The sequence below is a fragment of the Oryctolagus cuniculus genome, chromosome 3 (genome assembly GCF_051225735.1).
Source record: "Oryctolagus cuniculus isolate XC-2025 breed Fujian yellow rabbit chromosome 3, ASM5122573v1, whole genome shotgun sequence".
Lineage (NCBI taxonomy): Eukaryota > Metazoa > Chordata > Mammalia > Lagomorpha > Leporidae > Oryctolagus > Oryctolagus cuniculus.
The window spans coordinates 5841101-5859080 of NC_142869.1; the positions used below are offsets into that span (position 1 = coordinate 5841101).

General features: G+C 47.6%; 2 protein-coding genes across 2 annotated transcripts in view; both read right to left on the minus strand.

The window, feature by feature from the left end:
- Window positions 1-9375, minus strand: part of UGT1-6 (UDP-glucuronosyltransferase 1-6) — a 96940-nt gene extending 87565 nt beyond the window's left edge. Inside the window, 1 exon segment of the mRNA NM_001089319.1 lies at window positions 8434-9375. Coding sequence (NP_001082788.1) covers window positions 8434-9294 — 861 coding nt within the window. The 5' untranslated portion in view covers window positions 9295-9375.
- The window catches only part of UGT1A7 (UDP glucuronosyltransferase 1 family, polypeptide A7), a 148716-nt gene that overhangs the window by 87602 nt on the left and 43134 nt on the right, over window positions 1-17980 (minus strand).

Below are 17980 nucleotides of genomic sequence, written 5' to 3' on the forward strand. Positions count from 1 at the left end.
AAAAAAATATAGCTTTCTTGGACTTGGGTCTTTTGCATGAGGAGAATTCCACAAACTCCTCACAGGAGTCAAATCTTAGGGTTAAGCAAACCACAGGAGCCAGGGACACTAACCTGAGATAACACTGGGGCGGAGCCAGAGAGCAGATCAGGTCCTCCTGCGATTGTCTCTCCAAAGAAACGTCGATTTCAACAACTCTCTTAGCATGGAAGCAACCCCACAAGAGCTGAGGAACCATGTGGAAGAGCACAGCACCTGGGGTTATTGCCAGCATGCTAATAAGAAAAGAGGAATTGAAGAAGACATGAGGGAGCTTCCTGTACCAGCCCTCCCCTAAATCCAAGCAGTGCAGCTTAGAAAAAGACACCAGCCACTTAGTGAAGGCAAAGGAAATTAAAAATGGACCACAGATGGGGGCCGGTGCTGTGGCTTAGTGGATAAAGCCGCCGCCTGCAGTGCTGTCATCCCAAATGGGCACCGGTTCGAGTTCCTGTAGCTCCATTTCCCAAACAGCTCTCTGCTAACTGCCTGGGAAAGCAGTGGAAGATGGCCCAAATCCTTGGGCCCCTGCACGCACGTGGGAGACCCAGAAGAAGCTCCTGGCTTCACATTGGCACAGCTCCCGCAGTTGCAGCTATCTGGGGAGTGAACCAGTGGACAAAGAACTCTCTCTCTCTCTCTTCCTCTGCCTCTGCCTCTCTGTAACTCTGCCTTTTAAAATAATTTTTTTGAAAAAAGGGCCACAGACTTGGAACACAGTATGAGGCCTGCCAAGAAGAATTCCATATCAGGTAGAGCCCCAGACCAGTGACTGTGGATGGAGCCTCTTGAACCATCCCAGGGCCCAGTGGAAATTACAGATCTCAGCAGAGTGGACTCACACCTGCTCCACAACACCACTAGCCATGGATGGCCTGGGCCTGGGTGGTCAATCTGTGACTTCACTGGTGCTTATAGCCATGAGCTTCAGGTGCAAACCAGCTTGGTGTCAGCCTTAGTAGCCAAGGGACCTCTCCACCATCCCTACCCTACTGAAGAATCACAGAGTGTTGAAAGACTCCATTTCCTAGGTTAGAACAGGGAGGGAATTACAAGATTTTGCCTTGGAACTCAGTGTAGGACCCACTGTGGTGAATCTGAACACTAGAGGAGCCCAACAGCCCCTGGCACTTGCACCCACACATAGAACATTGGATGCCTTTGGGTTGGACTTGTGCTCAAGCCTCTATCACCCCACTGCATGCAACAGTCTCGGGCCATGAGTAGACCTTAAGAGCAGGCAGGCCCGAGCTGTCTGGGCCTTGGCACTGACCCTATGCTGCGTGGGTTTCATGGGAGGTGGGCTTTGCACCCCAGCGTGGCAGCAGCTTCAGTGGCCACAGGACTTCCTACCACATCCTCTCCCAACACCAAACAACACAGCAGAGAGAAGAGAGTCAGGGTCCAGTTGTGGAAGAAGAGGGAGGGAGACAGTGGCTGTTGCTCTGGAGCTAAGGGTGAGACCCACCATGGTGAGGCCCAGTGTCTGGCAGCATCCACAGCACCTGACCCCATGAATGTGGATGGCTACCAGACCCTGCCCCAAACCCAGGCCCTGGCTCACAGATCTGAGCAGAGGACTATGCTTCAATCACTCATCAAGTTAACCATGCGGAACATGCAAACACAGTCATAGATTTGCAACAAAGTTTGGTTGGGCTCCCTCTAGTGCCAAAACCATGAAAACACAAAGATGGCCGACTCACAGCAAAGGTGGACTTAGGGTGCCATCTAGTGCTGACACAGCACCAGAGAACACAGGCACAGAGACCAGTATCAACAGCCTGCTTAGGATTTCTGGGTAATAAAAACAAAGCCAGACTGGGAAGAATGGAAAGAGTGCCTAAGCCTTCGATTGTCCAATGTGGTCATTGGTCAGTGAACACCAGGATCTTACAGAGAACCACAGCCTCACCAGACAGACAAAAATAAAGCTTCTGAAACCAATCAAAAAGTGATAGCCATGGGTGATCTCTCCAGCAGAGAATTCAAAACTGCTGTTTTCAGGAAACTCAACAATTTTCAAAAACCACAAGGAAGCAAAAAATCCTGAACAAAAGACACTGCAGAACATGAAGAGGACGCTCTACCTTGATCAAACAGAATGCATCCAGGGATGCAAGGATGGTTCAGCGTAGAGAAATCAATGAACATGATGTACCACACCAACAGAGTGAAGGAGGAAGACCTTGATGCAGAAAGGTTTTCAATGAAATTCCAACTCCTCTTAAGGATGAAAATTCTCAACAAGTTAGCTAAAGAAGAGGCATACCTCAACATGCTAAGTGCCATAATATAATAGGCCCAAAGCTAACAGCGTCCATAATGGAGAAAAGTTGAAAATTTTCTCTGAAAGATCAGAAACAAGACAAGGAATGCAACTTCCGTAACTTTTATTCAGTACTGTGCTAGAAGTCCTAGCCATTGAAATCAGGCACGAAAAAGAAATACAAGACATTTAAATTTAAATTGGAAAGTACAAACTCAAAATACCTCCATATGATGTGATCTTATATGTAGAAAACCCCAAAAAAGCATAAAAATCTTTCAGAACTAATAAATACATTTAGCAACGCTGCAGAATACAAAAGAAACATACAAATATCCGTAGCTTTCTATACAGCAATAGAGCATTCTCTAAAATATAAGTCAAGAAAGAAACCCCATTTACCCTAGACACAAAAATTCTAGAATAAATTCAACCAAATAGATGAAAGATCACCACACTAAGAATTATGAAAGTTAAAGAGGACATAAAACATTGAAAAGATATACTATGTTCATGTTCTGGAAGAATGATGTTGGTAAAATGTCAGTGCTACCCAAAGCAATCTTCAGATTCAAGGCCAAACTTATCAAAATACCAAGGAAATATTGGGCAGAACTAGAAAAAGAAATAGTAACATTCACAGGAAAACACAAAACCTAGGAGTAACCAAAGCAATCTTGAGCAAAGAACAAAGCAGCAGGCATTATTCTACCTGACTTCAACATATTCTGCAAAGTTAGAGTAATCAACACAACATGGCATTATTCTACCTGACTTCAACATATTCTGCAAAGTTAGAGTAATCAACACAACATGGAGCTGACATGAAACAGATAAACACATCACTGACCAGCCCACACCGCTCTCTGTCACCACCAGCCACTCCGCCAGCTTCTACCCATAGCTGCAGGGTGTGCCCCGTTGCTGACTCCTCAAATCTGCCTAGTGTGCACCTGACAGAAACATTTGTAACTTTGAAGGACAAGTCTGACCAGCTCTGAAGACAAGGGTCTGGTCAGCGTTAGTCCACAGCATGGTCCAAACGCTGCTCAGCAAGACACCCAAGCAGAACACCAAGTGCACTCGTCGCTAGCAGACTCAATAGACCAAAAAACACCAATGGAAGCTCATCAGGTTGGAGCGCATGACCCCGCACAGTAACATGAATCCACACAAAAGGGCAAAGGGGAACACCTGCAATTGTGAAGGATGTACAAATGCATATTTCCTCTACTTTATTCCATTAACAAAAGAAGTTCTAAGGGGCTGGCACTGTGGCATAGCAGGAAAAGTCACCACCTGCAGTGCTGGCATCCCATATGGGCGCTGGTTTGAGTCCCTGCTGCTCCACTTCCATCCAGCTCGCTGCTAATGTGCCTGGGAAAGCAGAGGAAGATGGCCCAAGTACTTGGGCCTCTGCCATTCATATAGGAGACCCAGAAGAAGATCCTGGCTCCTGGCTTTGGCCTGGCCGCCTTGTCCATTGCAGCCATTTGGGGAGTGAACCGGCAGATGGGAGACCTCTCTCTCTCTCTCTCTCTCTGTAACTGACTTTCAAATAAATAGACAAATCTTTAAAAAATAAAAGAAGTTCTAAAAAACCATGCACCTAGAATAGTGTACTGGGTCCTCTAACAGAGAAGTATAGTGAACCTGACAATGACAGCACAGGCACAAAGGAGGAGGAGCCAGAATGGTGGATAAGGAGAGAATGCAAGGAAACCAGGACGGATACATCTATTTTGGCCCCAAAACAAATTTGTAATTTGCTTTTAGTTTTCTCAAAATACATATTTTTCCATACATTTTTGGAAGGCCCCTTGTGTGCATGCATTTTACAACTTCTCACCAAAACCAACCTGTCTTTTATTCCATGTCCATGGATTTTTCTGACTCGTCCTGTAGGAGGCATCCATGGGGAGTGACTAAAAATGTTCCAAAGCTAACTCTGGGCCGGCACCGCGGCTCACTAGGCTAATCCTCCACCTTGCGGCACCGGCACACCGGGTTCTAGTCCCGGTCAGGGCGCCGGATTCTGTCCTGGTTGCCCCTCTTCCAGGCCAGCTCTCTGCTGTGGCCAGGGAGTGCAGTGGAGGATGGCCCAAGTGCTTGGGCTCTGCACCCCATGGGAGACCAGGAGAAGCACCTGGCTCCTGCCATCAGATCAGCGCGGTGCGCTGGCCGCAGGCGCCAGCCGCGGCGGCCATTGGAGGGTGAACCAACGGCAAAGGAAGACCTTTCTCTCTGTCTCTCTCTCTCACTGTCCACTATGCCTGTCAAAAAAAAAAAAAAAAAAAAAAAAAAAAAAAAAAAAAAACCAAAGCTAACTCTGGTAAATGTTGCACAAACCTTTGAAGACACTTAAGTCTGCTGAATTGTGAAGGACAAATGACTGAATTGCATGCCATGTGATCATATCCCAACAAAGCTGCTTTCTTAGGAAAAAAATTCACTTAAGGCTGGCCCTGTGGTGTAATAGGTTAAGCCTCTGTCCTTGGAACCAGCATCCCTTATAAGCACTAGTTCAAGTCCCAGCTGCTCCACTTCAGATCCAGCTCCCTGCTAACGGCCTGGGAAGGCAGTGGAAGATGACCCAAATTCTTGGGCCCCTGCACCCATGTGGGAGACCTGGAAGAAGCTCCTGGCTCCTGGCTGCAGACACCCCAGCTCCAGCCATTTCAGCATTTGGGGAGTGAACCAGCTGATGAAAGAGCTCTCTCTGTCTCTCCCTCTCCTTGGAACTCTGCCTTTCAAATAAATAAATAAAACCTTTTTTAAAAAAATCCACTTAAAAAGACATCCAAAAACCATTTTTTGGATTTGAAAATCTGACACTCTAAATATACCTGAATTATGAATCAAATTGTTAAATCATTAATTAGGCCTTAATCCTGAATAATTACTTAATCATAGATTATAAATTAAAGACCAAGCTTTGGGGTTTGGGATTCTTTCATTAAAAACCCTGAATCCAATAGCATTTAACTACTTTTTAGATAATTACTCATTAACAGCACCACTGCTGTCAAAATTTTCCACTTCTCTGATAATCTCCAAGAATCAATCATAAAGATAAACACAGGATTTTGAAATAAGGGCAGCATATTAAAGGCTGTGCAGGTGTTGGCCTGGGTCATGCATTTTTGAAAAGTGCCTGTTAAGGATGACATGGCATTTTGGGGTTGGTTTCCCTCTTGGCTTAGCCAAGAAATGTTGACATTTCAGCCTGGACCAGCATCACTTGCAGAGACCCCTGCAGGGAGACCTGATGAATGGAGGGTGGGCAGAGGGAATTGCTGTCCCTCTCATTACCTGGCTGGGAGCCCTGCTGGGAAGACACGCACTTGGAAGGTCCTCACTTCAGAGTCTCTCCACCTCAGCACCATGGACCTCTTGAGTCAGATTACTTTGCCGGAAGTAGGTAGTTAGATATTATGCACCATGGGTAGGTGGACATTTCTTATGCACTGAACTTTTTGTAGCAATATCCTTGACCTGTGTCTACTAGAGGGCAGTATCACTCCTCTAATGGTGACACCAAACGTAACTAGAGACAAAATAACTTCACCCTTTCTCCCCTACCCTCATTTGAGAACTACTGTTTTAGAAGATTCTGGAACACAAGAGAAGGAAATGTGGGCACGGAAGAACTAGTCCTGAGGAGTTGGGATCTAATTTTCCGGAAAAATGCTCCTGAAAGAATGTTGCAAGAAACCCATGTTGTTTTCCCAAGTTTTGGCCCATATAGAGCTAGAAGTCTCCACGGAAGAGAGGAATAAGGGCCATGGCTCCCCAGTCCACAGAGCACTTGCTGTCCTATTCGACCCTGAAACAATCTGAGAAGGTGCATGAAAGTCGTCAGCCTCACCTTCAGAGGTAGAAGCTGAAGTCACAGCCCTACGTATATTTGTTTAGGCTATACTATTATAGCTTATAGTTACCTAAAAAACACTACTTTATCCTAATTTCATAGGCAAAATTGAACTTCATTGTTTATTTTAAAAAGATTTATGTATTTATTTATTTGTGTCAGAGTCACAGAGAGAGAGAGAAAGAGATCTTCCATCAGCCAGTTCACTCCCCAAATGGCTGCAACAGCCAGGGAGGGGCCAGGATGAGGCCAGGAGCCAAGAGCTTCTTCCAGGTCTCCCACATGGATGGCAGGGGCCCAAGAACTCGGACCAACTTGTGCTGCTTCCCCAGGCCATAGCAGGGAGCTGGAATGGAAATGGAGCAGCCAGGATTCAAGCTGGCATCCAGATGGGATGCCCATGCTGCAGGTGGCCACTCCACCTGCTACACCATGACACTGGCCCCTCATTGCTTCTTAACCTGAATTTCTTGGGTTGTTTCTGAAGTTAGGTCAAAGTTTAACAGGCCATTGTGCTGTGTTTGGTATTTGTAGCATCTGCTTATGTTATTTGCCTAATGAGGAACCCATTTTTAAGCTCTGAATCAGGGCTTTAGTTTTATAAATATGATGCATGTTCTTTTTTGTTGTTGTTGGTAATCTTCTGAGTTGTCATCATGTAAGGTAACATTAGTCATTTTAATGTGAACAATTCCGTGGCATTTAGCACATCCACAATGGCGTGAACGGTCACCTCTACCTGGTTCCAATACAATTTCCATCACTCCGAAGGGAATGCTTTTTCATAGTGTTGAAATGGTTTGATTACTGCAAAAGGCAAGTTGATTCTTAGCACCTTGATTCAGCTGCTAAGAACTGAATGTCCAAGCTAATGATTACCCGTTCTAACACAGGTCGTTTTCTTCAAGGCCATATAAGATGATAATGACACGCAGGTGAGGCAGCATGGAGACCGCACCCTGCACTACTCTGGTTTCAATGTCACTGCAGACAACTCTTCTCACAGAACCAGTGTGTGGGACCAAGGTACCAAAGACGACAGTGTTTTCCTTTTTACGTACCATGTTTGTTTGTGATAGAAATCCCTTTGGATAGACAATAACAAATAAACCTCTTGTACTCATAAACCTCTGGTTGAATCTTCCTGACACTCGGAGTTTCTGTTTCACAACGTGGGCTCCCTGGACCCCATCCCAGTGTGCTCAGCCTCCTGCCCCTCTGGCTCACGGGACCTGTGTCCAGTGTTTGGTGTGGAAGACACACGGGAAAGGTCTTTGGGACTGTCTGAGGCTTCTTCTGATGAAAAATGCATTGAAAAGGAAATTCTGGCATGAAGATGGTGTGGTCTGACAACTGTCAAAGGTAGAAAAAAATTTACAAAAACAACTCACAGGTTTTGAGTTTCCAAAGTGACTCTGGGCACTGTGCCCCACTTCTCAGGGGGGCATGTAGGAACAGTCCCTGAGGTCTGAGGCTCCCACACCTGTCTGCACCAGCCCAGCAGTGAGCAGTCAGCTTTGCAGGCCACACAGCTCAGTCACAAGTTCTGTGTGCTGGTGCTGGTGCTGGTGCTGGTTTTTAACCTCCCTCTAAAACTATGAAAGCCATTCTTAGCTCTGGGCTATTTAAAAACAGGTCTGTGGGTACAAGTGTCTGGCATAGTAGTTGGCATGAAGCTTGAGACAACTGTATCCCACTACAGAGTTCCTGAGTTCCAGCTCCACACCAGCTTCAGTGCTTTCTAACTTGGCTGTGCAGCCCTGTGTGAAGTGAACCCCGTGGATGGTGCACTGTCTCTATATCCCGATTTCCTTTCTTTCTCCATAGGAGTACATTTTTTTAAAAGGACGGCACGCAGATTTGGCCTGTGTGTTTCCTCACACCTGCCTTGGGACCAGGGACAAAGCATGGACAGAGCTGGGAGAGTGGGTTTCAACAAAGACACATTGCCTTGGTCAAGCCTTCACCTCTGCTGGACTGCAATGCCATTGCTGCAATGATCCTGGGACTGTCCCCAGAACAAAACTAAGTGTATCTGTATATCTATGGCTGTCAGCAGGCATGAGCCCAAAGTTCACTGCAACACCTGCATGTCACCTGGGCCTCAGGTCCCCCACAGCCCTGCTGTTCCAGGCCTGGCACCCCTCCCCACTCCCCACCACCATTTCTTCTCCCAGGGGACAGGACACACGTGAGTGGGAGAAGACAGAGCCCAGAAGAGCAGTGTCTGCCTGCGAGAAGCACACCCACCCACCTGAGACAGGACGTCCGGCTTCTTGCAGTTGATCCCGCCAATGAGCACCATGTTGGGCATCACCGGCCTGGGGTACTCAAACACAAAGTCGTATCTTAGCAGCCACACGGGGTCCTTCTGAAATAAGGTGGGCAGGTCCACTTCCCTCTTGAGGAGCTCTACCGCCAGGTCCTCATACTTTGAATACAGACAGTAAAATAGAGGGACCTCCAACAAGCTAACGAGGAAGTTGACCACGCGCTGGGGGAAGCTCATCTGGTCGGAGAACTTTGTGTAGCACCGGGGGATGTACGACACCGGGTTGGGGCTTCCGCCAAACCCATGCTCCAGGGAACAGGGGAAGCCCCTGAACAGGTACACGGAGGGCAGGCCCAGGTACTCAGCCAGGATCACACCACAGGGTAAGGCCGGGTCTGTGAAAAGAGCATCGAACTTGCCCGCCTTGAGGAAATCCAAGGTGTCGCCGTGTCTCAGCAGGCTCTGGCAGTTGATGAAGTACATGTCAATCACAACCATGTTATTCCTGTATTCCGTCTGAGGCCCGCTCAGCCAGGACCTGTCAGTAAAGTGCTTTTCTCCAAAGGTGCGATACCGGTAACTCTGCTCCTCCTGGTCAAACGGCACTGGGTAGATTCTCCTCGTGTAGAACCTGGATTCTCTCAAGAGCAAGTTGACTTCTGGCACCAGCACCACGATTTCATGCCCCCTCGCCCCAAGAGCCTCAACTATGTCCTGCATGCTAAGCCAGTGGCTTCCATCCTGGGGCACCACCAGCAGCCTGTCACCCAGCACCGTGCCCCAGAGTGCCACGAAGAGAACCCCCGCAGACGCTCTCTGAGCTGCAGAAAGCAGGCAGGCCATCCTGGAGAGAGTTAGAGTGACAACAATAATAAATATTTCACATGCCCTGCCCTGCACCGCAGGCCTGGGAGGCTACGTCCCTGAACCAAACAGTGCTTTTTGCAGACTCTGCCTCTCTCTCCCTTGTTCAGAATCCTGCCCTTTTATTTCAATGAACCTATATTAATCATTAACCTTTTGTTAGGTGCTAGCTCACTTGAACCAATTAGGGCCCCATGAGCTTTCACCTGAGACTTTACTTTTTCACCTCCACCCGTCTGCCTCTCCCTCTGACATACTCCTAGCAACAGTCTGAGGGCAATTTGGAAAGATCCATGATCCTCCCCACCCACCTTCCTTTACTGAGTGCGAATGCTTCTCCCATTTTTTAAGCAACTTTTCTCAGAAGAAAAAAGAAGGACAGTCTCTTCAACAAACAGTGCTGAGAAAACTGGATTGCCACATGCAGAAGCATGAAAAAAGACCTTTACCTGACACCTTTCACCCAGATCCACTCAAAATGAACTAAAGACCTAAATCGACAACCCAACATCACCAAACTATTATAGAATATTGGAGAAACTCCACAAGACCTCGGCACAGACAAAGAGTTGCCGGAAAAGACTCAAGAGGCACAGGCAATCAATGCCAAAATCAACCAATGGGATTACATCATATTGAGAAGCTTCTATACTGCAAAGAAACAATCAGCAAGGTGAAGAGACAACTGACTAAACGGGAGAAAATTTTGCAAACTATGAAACTGATAAAGGATTAATAACCAGGATATATAAAGAGATCCAGAAACTCAACAACAACAAAACAATCTGGTTAAGAAATGGGCAAAGGACTTAAGCAGACATTTTTCAAAAGAGGAAATCCAAATGGCCAGCAGACACATGAAAATATGCTCAGGATCCCTAGCTGCAAAGAAATGAAAACCAAAACCACAATGAGGTTTCACATCACCCCTCCCCACCACCCAGTGTGGCTTCCATATGGAAATCAAGAAACAACAAGTACTGGTGAAGATGTGGACAAAAAGGTCCCCTAATCCACTGTTGGTGGGAATGTAAACTGTGGAAGACACTATGGAAGACAGTATGGAGATACCTCAGAAATCTGAATACAGACCTATCATATGACCCAGCCATCCCACTCCTGGGACTCTACCCAAGGGAAATGAAATCAACATATGAAAGAGCTCTCTGTTCCTGCATGTTTATCACAGCTCAAGTCACATTAGCAAAGACATGGAATCAACCCAAATGCCCTTCAACTGAAGACTGGAGAAAGAAATTGTGGGATAGCTACACCATAGAACACTGCACAGAAGTAAACAAAAAAAAAATGAACTCCTGTCATCTGCAACAAAATGGATGAGACTGGAAAACATCATACTTAGTGAAACAAGCCAGTCCCAAAGGGACAAATTCTGTATGTTCTCCCTGACCTGGGATAACTAACAGAGAACCTTAAGGACAACCTGGAGAAATGAAATGAACACTTTGACAAGCAATGATCTGGAACAGCCTTCTCTCAACTGTTGAGAAATAGCTTCTAATTCTATATTTTGTTTATCTTTTCCTTTCTAATATTTTCCTTATCTTCTCTTTCATATGATTCATTGAACACTATACTTAACATAGAGTTAATCATCTATGTATGTAGTTAAATATAAACAGAACTTTTTTTATTTTTGACAGGCTGAGTGGACAGTGAGAGAGAGAGAGACAGAGGGGAAGGTCTTCCTTTTGCCGTTGGTTCACCCTCCAATGGCCGCCACAGCCAGCGTGCTGCAGCCAGCGCATCGCGCTGATCCGAAGGCAGGAGTCAGGTACTTATCCTGGTCTCCCATGGAGTGCAGGGCCCAAGGACTTGGGCCATCCTCCACTACACTCCCTGGCCACAGCAGAGAGCTGGCCTGGAAGAGGGGCAACCGGGACAGAATCCGGCACCCCGACCGGGACAAGAACCCGGTGAGCCGGCACCCCAAGGCGGAGGATTACCTTAGTGAGCCGGGGAGCCGGCCAATAAACAGATCTTAGTAAAGAATAAGAGTGAGAATAAATAGGGAAGAGGAAGGGGGGGGAGTGTAGGTGGAAGGGTGACCACAGTGGGAAGAATCACCAAGATCCTAAAGTTGTAATTGTGAAACGCATGAAGCTTGCAACTGCAAAGCAGTACAGTCCTACACACATTCCTACGGAATGACTTCCAAGAGTACAGCTTGACAAGTAGCCATAGGACCCAAAAATCCCTTAAGCTGGCTGACAAAATAGCAGCTTAAGTGTTACAAAGATCAAATGGTTAGAAATAAGCAGAAAGTGACCATATAGATAGGATCAAGTGTTGCAATGATCATATAAATAGGGCTAAGTGTTTGGAAACAGTAACAGAATTACGAAGGAGTGAATGTCCAACATGGGGAACAGTCCATAGAGCAGACTCATAGAAGGACAATTGCGTTAAAAGTAGCACTGACCTCAGAATTATCCTTAATGGCATTCCAGTCTGGCTGCAAAGTCCAGGGGAACATTTCAGGCATGGAAAGCCAAGATACTCTGGAAAACAAAATGTCCTACATACAAGACCCCTGTGGGTGAGACCCCAGGGGAAAGAAGTGGCCACCAAAGAAGGATGTGCCTTTCTCTGAAGGGAGGAGAGAATGTGCACTTTGCTTATGGCCTTGTTGAGCCAATGGATCAAAAAGGCTTCCACAGCCGAGGCAGCTCATGTCAAGAGCCTTGGTGATCACTGATGTCCTTGCCAAGAGTGTTATTTGTTAAATAAACAACAAGGGTCACTGTGCACCAACTTCCCATGCAGGACCTCTGTCCTCAAAGAGTTGCATTGGGAGACTTAATAGGAAAACTGTTCTTAAGAATCACTTCTATTTAGGGTATTAATTGGAGGATAATACTATGTCTCATAAGTTAGTTATGTCTAAGAGCTCACAAGAGATGTACCTTCCTTGGGTTCCTCTTTAAAGAGAATTAAGTTTCTAAAAGGAAAGAAGGAGAAGGAAGGGAAAAGAGGGAGTGGGGAGTGAAATCACCTTTGAGAAGCAAACACATAGAACAGCCCTGGTCTAGATACTGAGGAACAGTTCTCTCAGCTTTGATAGTCCACTCTTTCTTTTTTGTTTTCCTTCCGTTCTTTCTGTTTCTTTCTCTTTCTTGCACTAAACAGGAGAGGGAGGAGGAAGGGGGAGGAACTGGGAGAGAGGGCAAGAATGGTGGGAAGAATTGCTATGTTCCTGATGGTATATTTATGAGATACGTACAAATAAATTGTTTTTAATTTTTTTCAAAATAAAAGCAAAGTTTAGAGTCCTTTGGAATAGTGCACACATTAGTAACAAGAAGGGAAGAAAGATGTGTACAACACTATAAAGTCATTGAAGTTAGTATAAATTAAATGAATATGACATAAACGGAAAGAATCTCCTCTCAAAAAGAGGATCCACAGGGGCTGACGTTATGGCACAGCAGATAACGCCTGCGATGCTGGATCCATAGGGACACTGGTTCCTGTCCCAGCTGCTCCACCTCTGATCCAGCTCCCTGGAAGTGGCCTGGGAAAAGCAGAAGAAGATGAGCCAAGTGCTTGGGCCCCTGCACCCATGTGGGAGACCCAGATGAAGCTCCTGGTTTCAGCCTGGCCCAGTGCTGACCATTGAGGCTGTGTGGGGAGTAAAGGGTGGAAGCAAGTTGGTTGTCTGTCTGTCTGTCTCTCTCTGTAACTCTTTCAAAAGAAATAAACAAATCTTTTTTAAGGTTTATTTGTTTGTTTGAAAGGCAGGGTTACAGAAAGGCAGAGGCAGAGAGAAAGAGAGAGAGAGAGAGCAAGCAAGCTCTTCCATCTGCCAGTTCACTCCCCAAATGGCTGCAATGGCTGGGACTGAGCCGATCCAAAGCCAGGAGCCAGGAGCTTCTTCCAGGTCTCCCATGCGGGAGCAGGGGCCCCAGCACTTGGGTCGTCTTCTTCTGCTTTCCTAGGCCTAGCAGAGAGCTGGATCAGAAGTGAAACAGCCAGCTGGGACACGAACTGGTGCCCGTATGGGATGCCGGCGCCACAGGCAGAGGTTTGGCACAAAAATAAATAAATATTAAAAAACATGATTCACCACAGAAATTATGAAGCAAAATCCGGCTTGTAATCAGGGTCCATGTAGGATATCTCCAAAGTTCTTGGTAAAGGAATAGATACAACTTTGAAACAATGCCAGGTGAGGAGAGGCTGCTCATGGGGTCAGCAGAAAAAACACAGCAGGAATGAACAGGTGCTTAGCCAGCAGTGCCCCACAGGGGACCATGGGGCCGGTTAAAACCACATAAAAGGAGCTGTCATCCAGGTGCCTCATCGGGGCTTTGTTATGCAATAGCTCTGAGCATGACTGGGAATAGGTCCTGGATGCGTTTTTCTAGCTTGCTACATTTTCCAAAATCGCTTCAGAAAACTTTGTGTTTCAAAGATCGTCTGATGGTGCTGCCAGAGCACATGTTGAATCCATCCTGCATGAGAGGACTGGCACAGGTTCTCAGAGTGAAAGGGGCCTCTCCTCTGAGACTGATTCTGCTGTATCACAAGGACCACAGTCTGGTGGCCTCGGGCCTGGAGCTCCTGCAGGACCTTCTGCATGCTGAGCCTGTGGCTGCCCTCCAAGGAACCACCACACCCTGCTGCCCTCAGCCCAGCGCACCACACACAGCAAGAGCAGCGGCCCCGCCGGCCCCGGGAGGGCAGCAGCATTGCACTGGCCACACCAGCCTGTGCTCCTACCTGAGCTTTTCCAATCTTCGTATTGTCGTCACCAGGCCACTTAACAAAACAGCACATCAATGGAAGACACAGTGTGCTCCCTAAGCAAATCACTGTGCAATAAACCTATCCCTCTCTTTTACGGTGGCCCTACCCTCTGCCTCCACCCAGGAGAGATGGATCTGACGGCCGGTCCTGGACAAACGCACCTGCCCCTGTGCTGTCCCGGGAGCATGCTAGTTCGTGCCTTTCTTTTCCTGACTACTCCCAAAACAAGGTATTCAACACTCATTTTATTTTAATACCTGCCACTCCTCTTTTTAACCACTCTTTGACAGATTGCAACTGACCTGCTGCCAATTCACTTCTCTGCCTGCTGTGGCCTAATCTGATAAATCTGTTAACTCTTTCTTCTCTGGGGGAGATGACTGATTATAGGCAGCTCAGCAACTCCCTGATAAAGAAGCATCAGAAAAAAAAGAGAAAAACAGCTACTATTTGGCTACAGTACTTGTGGGAGTGTGCTGGAGAGCAGTGCACAAAAACGGAGAGCCAGCCCACTGGGCAGCTGGAGAGACCTGACCCCAGACACCCCAGACACCCACAGGTGCAGCTGGGCTTCACACCTGCCCTGCTCCTGTTGGTTCCTGAGGTGCAGTGCTGCCCTCAGGACACTGCAGTCTGCTGCACAGACCCCAGTAAACTCAGGGGTGCAGGCCACATCACACAGGGCTGCCCTGCCAGGTGCATCACACCTCCTTGGCCACTGGAGTAGCCCCCCCCCCATCCAGTGCAGTGCTCAGACACTGACCTGGGCCCCCCTCCCACTTGATGGAACAAAGACACAAGTCTCAGCCATTGTAGCTCAGTGCCCAAAAGACAGATAAAATCAGCATTTCTCCCTTGTCCCTGAATCTCATTTCAGTCTCACACCAATCTACCTTCCCGACCTTGTGTCAGAGTGCTGGCTCCAGGGAGATCCCTGGGACTTCACACCTACACAGAACTCCTTTTCCCTTCCGTTCACACTTCATACAGGAATGCACTGTCACCCTCTGCTACTGTTTGTAGCCGCAGTCCTAGCCCTAACCTTTGCCATAGGCTTGACAGCCATCGTCCCCACAGGCTGACCTGTCTTAACAAACTGCTCTTAGCACTCTGTTCCCCTTCTGGTAGGATGCTTTTCTGCTACCTCCTGCTTCTAACCTGATCCCCTTTTATGGTTCAAAGCCCCCACATTTCCTCCCAAAAGTCTTAACATACCTCTCCCCAGTAGTTCTTCTAGCCTATTTTTTAAAGATAATCCCCATGTCTCTCATGTTGGATCTGCACACATTCCTCTTCTGAGGGCTGGCAAGCCCTCCCCATCCCCACCCTGCTCTGGGAATGGGTCCATGTTCATATGACCAGGACCAGAACCTTCCTGGCAGAACCCCAGGAAATAGATCTCTGTTGGAGCTTCCCGGAAGAAATGCTGGCATGGCTAGAGGACCAAACGCTGATATTGTATAGAGGATCCACCTGTTAGACCTGTCCAAGGCATCTCTGCTACAGCCTCGCTAAGCAGTCAAGCCCCTTTAAGCATCACTCACACTTCCTTCCCTTCTTCCCACAATGTGGGTTCATTTGCCCCAGGACACCTGTGACCTAATGTCCCCCTTCCAGGCCCACCCCCTACTGGCCACCACCACTCCTCACACCCAGTGGAAGTGGCTGCCATGGCATTTACTCATCACATTCCTTGCCACATGAAACCGTAAAGGTTGTCTCCTAGCATATGCTCGCGTGTATAGGACCAGAATCAGGGCATTCTTTCTCCGTGGTAACCAGGCGTGCATCTGCCTCCCCACCACTGCACAGGGACTTGTACACTTGCCATCCTACTTCCTGCTCCATCCTTTACCCTGGACCCATCTCTACTTTCTGACCCTCTAAACTACCACATCAAGAGAGATTTTAGACTTAACCTCCTTGATAATCTCGCTGGAGAAAGAGGAAATGGAACAGGAATGACCAGACTGGCATTTCAGTAGACAAGGCAAATAAAATTGAAGATTTATCGCCCAATCTCAAAGAAAACATAAATGCACAGAAGCTGTCTTGTCTCCAGGTTCAAGTGGATTCATGGGCAGGAGTAGAAATCCAGAACCACTGGAGGCTAGACCTCCTCAAAGCCAAGAGAGGTGGACTTTGCCTCTTTTTGGCTTTTACACCAATAAATTGGGTATGATAAGACATGGGATCAAATGCATAAAAACTGTGCTAATGAGATGTATTCTCAAGGTCACTCTGCCTCGTTTTGGCCATCTTTCCCACCATGGGCAATGTCTCTAATATCTCCTTTTATCCTCATACTCATAGTGCTCTATTTCTACCATGCATAGTTAACATATTCCAAAGGTTCTTGCAGGAACAAATGACGGCTCTATCTCAAGCCATCTACAGGAACATCAGACTTCTCTCCTTCTTCAATCAATCTGACCCTGAGTATAGGTTTTGCCCCACATCTACACCCAGAATCAGCAGGAAGCAGCCGGAAAGACACCAGTGCCCCTCTCCTTTTCTGTACTCAGAGTCAGGATGGATGGAACGAAGACACGAGTCTCAGTCATTCCAGCTCACTGCCCCAAAGATAGATAAAATCAGAATTTACCCCTTGTCCCTGAATCCCAATTCAATCTCATACCCTCTTGTTCTCTACCCTACCCCCTTCATTCTTCTCCAGGTGTGGAGACATTGGCCTGGTCATGCATTTTTGAAAAGTGCCTGTTAAGGATGACATGGCATTTTTGGATTTGTTTCCCTCTTGGCTTAACCAAGAAATGTTGACATTTCAGTCTGGACCAGCATCACTTGCAGAGACTCCTGTAGGGAGGGTGGGCAGAGGAACTGCAGTCCCCCTCACCGCCTAGCTGGGTGCTTTGGTTTGCTCTCCCAAGTGAGGGTCAGTCCAAGGATGCTAGCCCAAGTGGCCCCGCCTCCTTTCTGTTGCTTCCTTGGCTGCCAGAGGTCTCCTATGAACTTGCTCTCCCTGCTGCTGGAGGGAGAACAAAAAGCAACCCCTTGCATTCTTTTCCAATAGCTCAGCCCCACCCCTTGCATTCTCCCCCAGCCAACCAACCAGCCAGCAGAGAGGAAGGCCAGCTAAGTTTGAAAAGCCTGTGCCCGCAGAAAACCCAAGCAAAGCAGCTCACTCCCATGTAATGCCCTCCAGCTTAGGACCCTCAGCTGCCCCCGCCTGTAAGAGAGCTCTGTGTGTCCACTCCCTGCACATGCCATAGTCACTCCCTGTCAGGTTTGCTCCTGCATAAACCTGTTCTGGCTGTTAGTTTCTGTCTTGCCTCCTCTTGGCCTTGCTCATCTATCCTGACTCTCACCCTTGCACACCTCCCTGGGTGTTCTCATTCTACAGACAGAGAAGTGAAAGATTCAAATTCAAACCCTGGAGCTCTTTTAAAAAAAAAAAAAAAGATTTATTTATTTGAAAGTCAGAGTTACACACAGAAGCAGAGACAGAGAGAGACATAGAGGTCTTCCATCGCCTGGTTCACTCCCTATTTGGCTGCAAGGGCGAAAGCCAGGAGCTAGGAGCTTCCTCCGGGTCTCCCATGTGGGTGCAGGGGCCCAAGGACTTGGGCCATCTTCCACTGCTTTCCCAGGCCACAGCAGAGAGCGGGATCAGAAGTGGAGCAGCCAGGACTCGAACCGGTGCCCATATGGGATGCCGGCACTGCAGGCGGTAGCTTTACCTACTAGGCCACAGCGCCACACCCATGGCCGCCCCCAACCCCCAACCTTGCAGTTCTTAACCTGATTCTCTTGCTCTGCTAACATAATGGGAACAAGGGAGGGGTCCTTGGATCCAGCAGGGGAAGCTCTCCAGCCCCTCCTTTAGAGCAGGCTGGGCCAAGAAAGTGTGCTCCTTCCCAGAGCACCTTTCTGC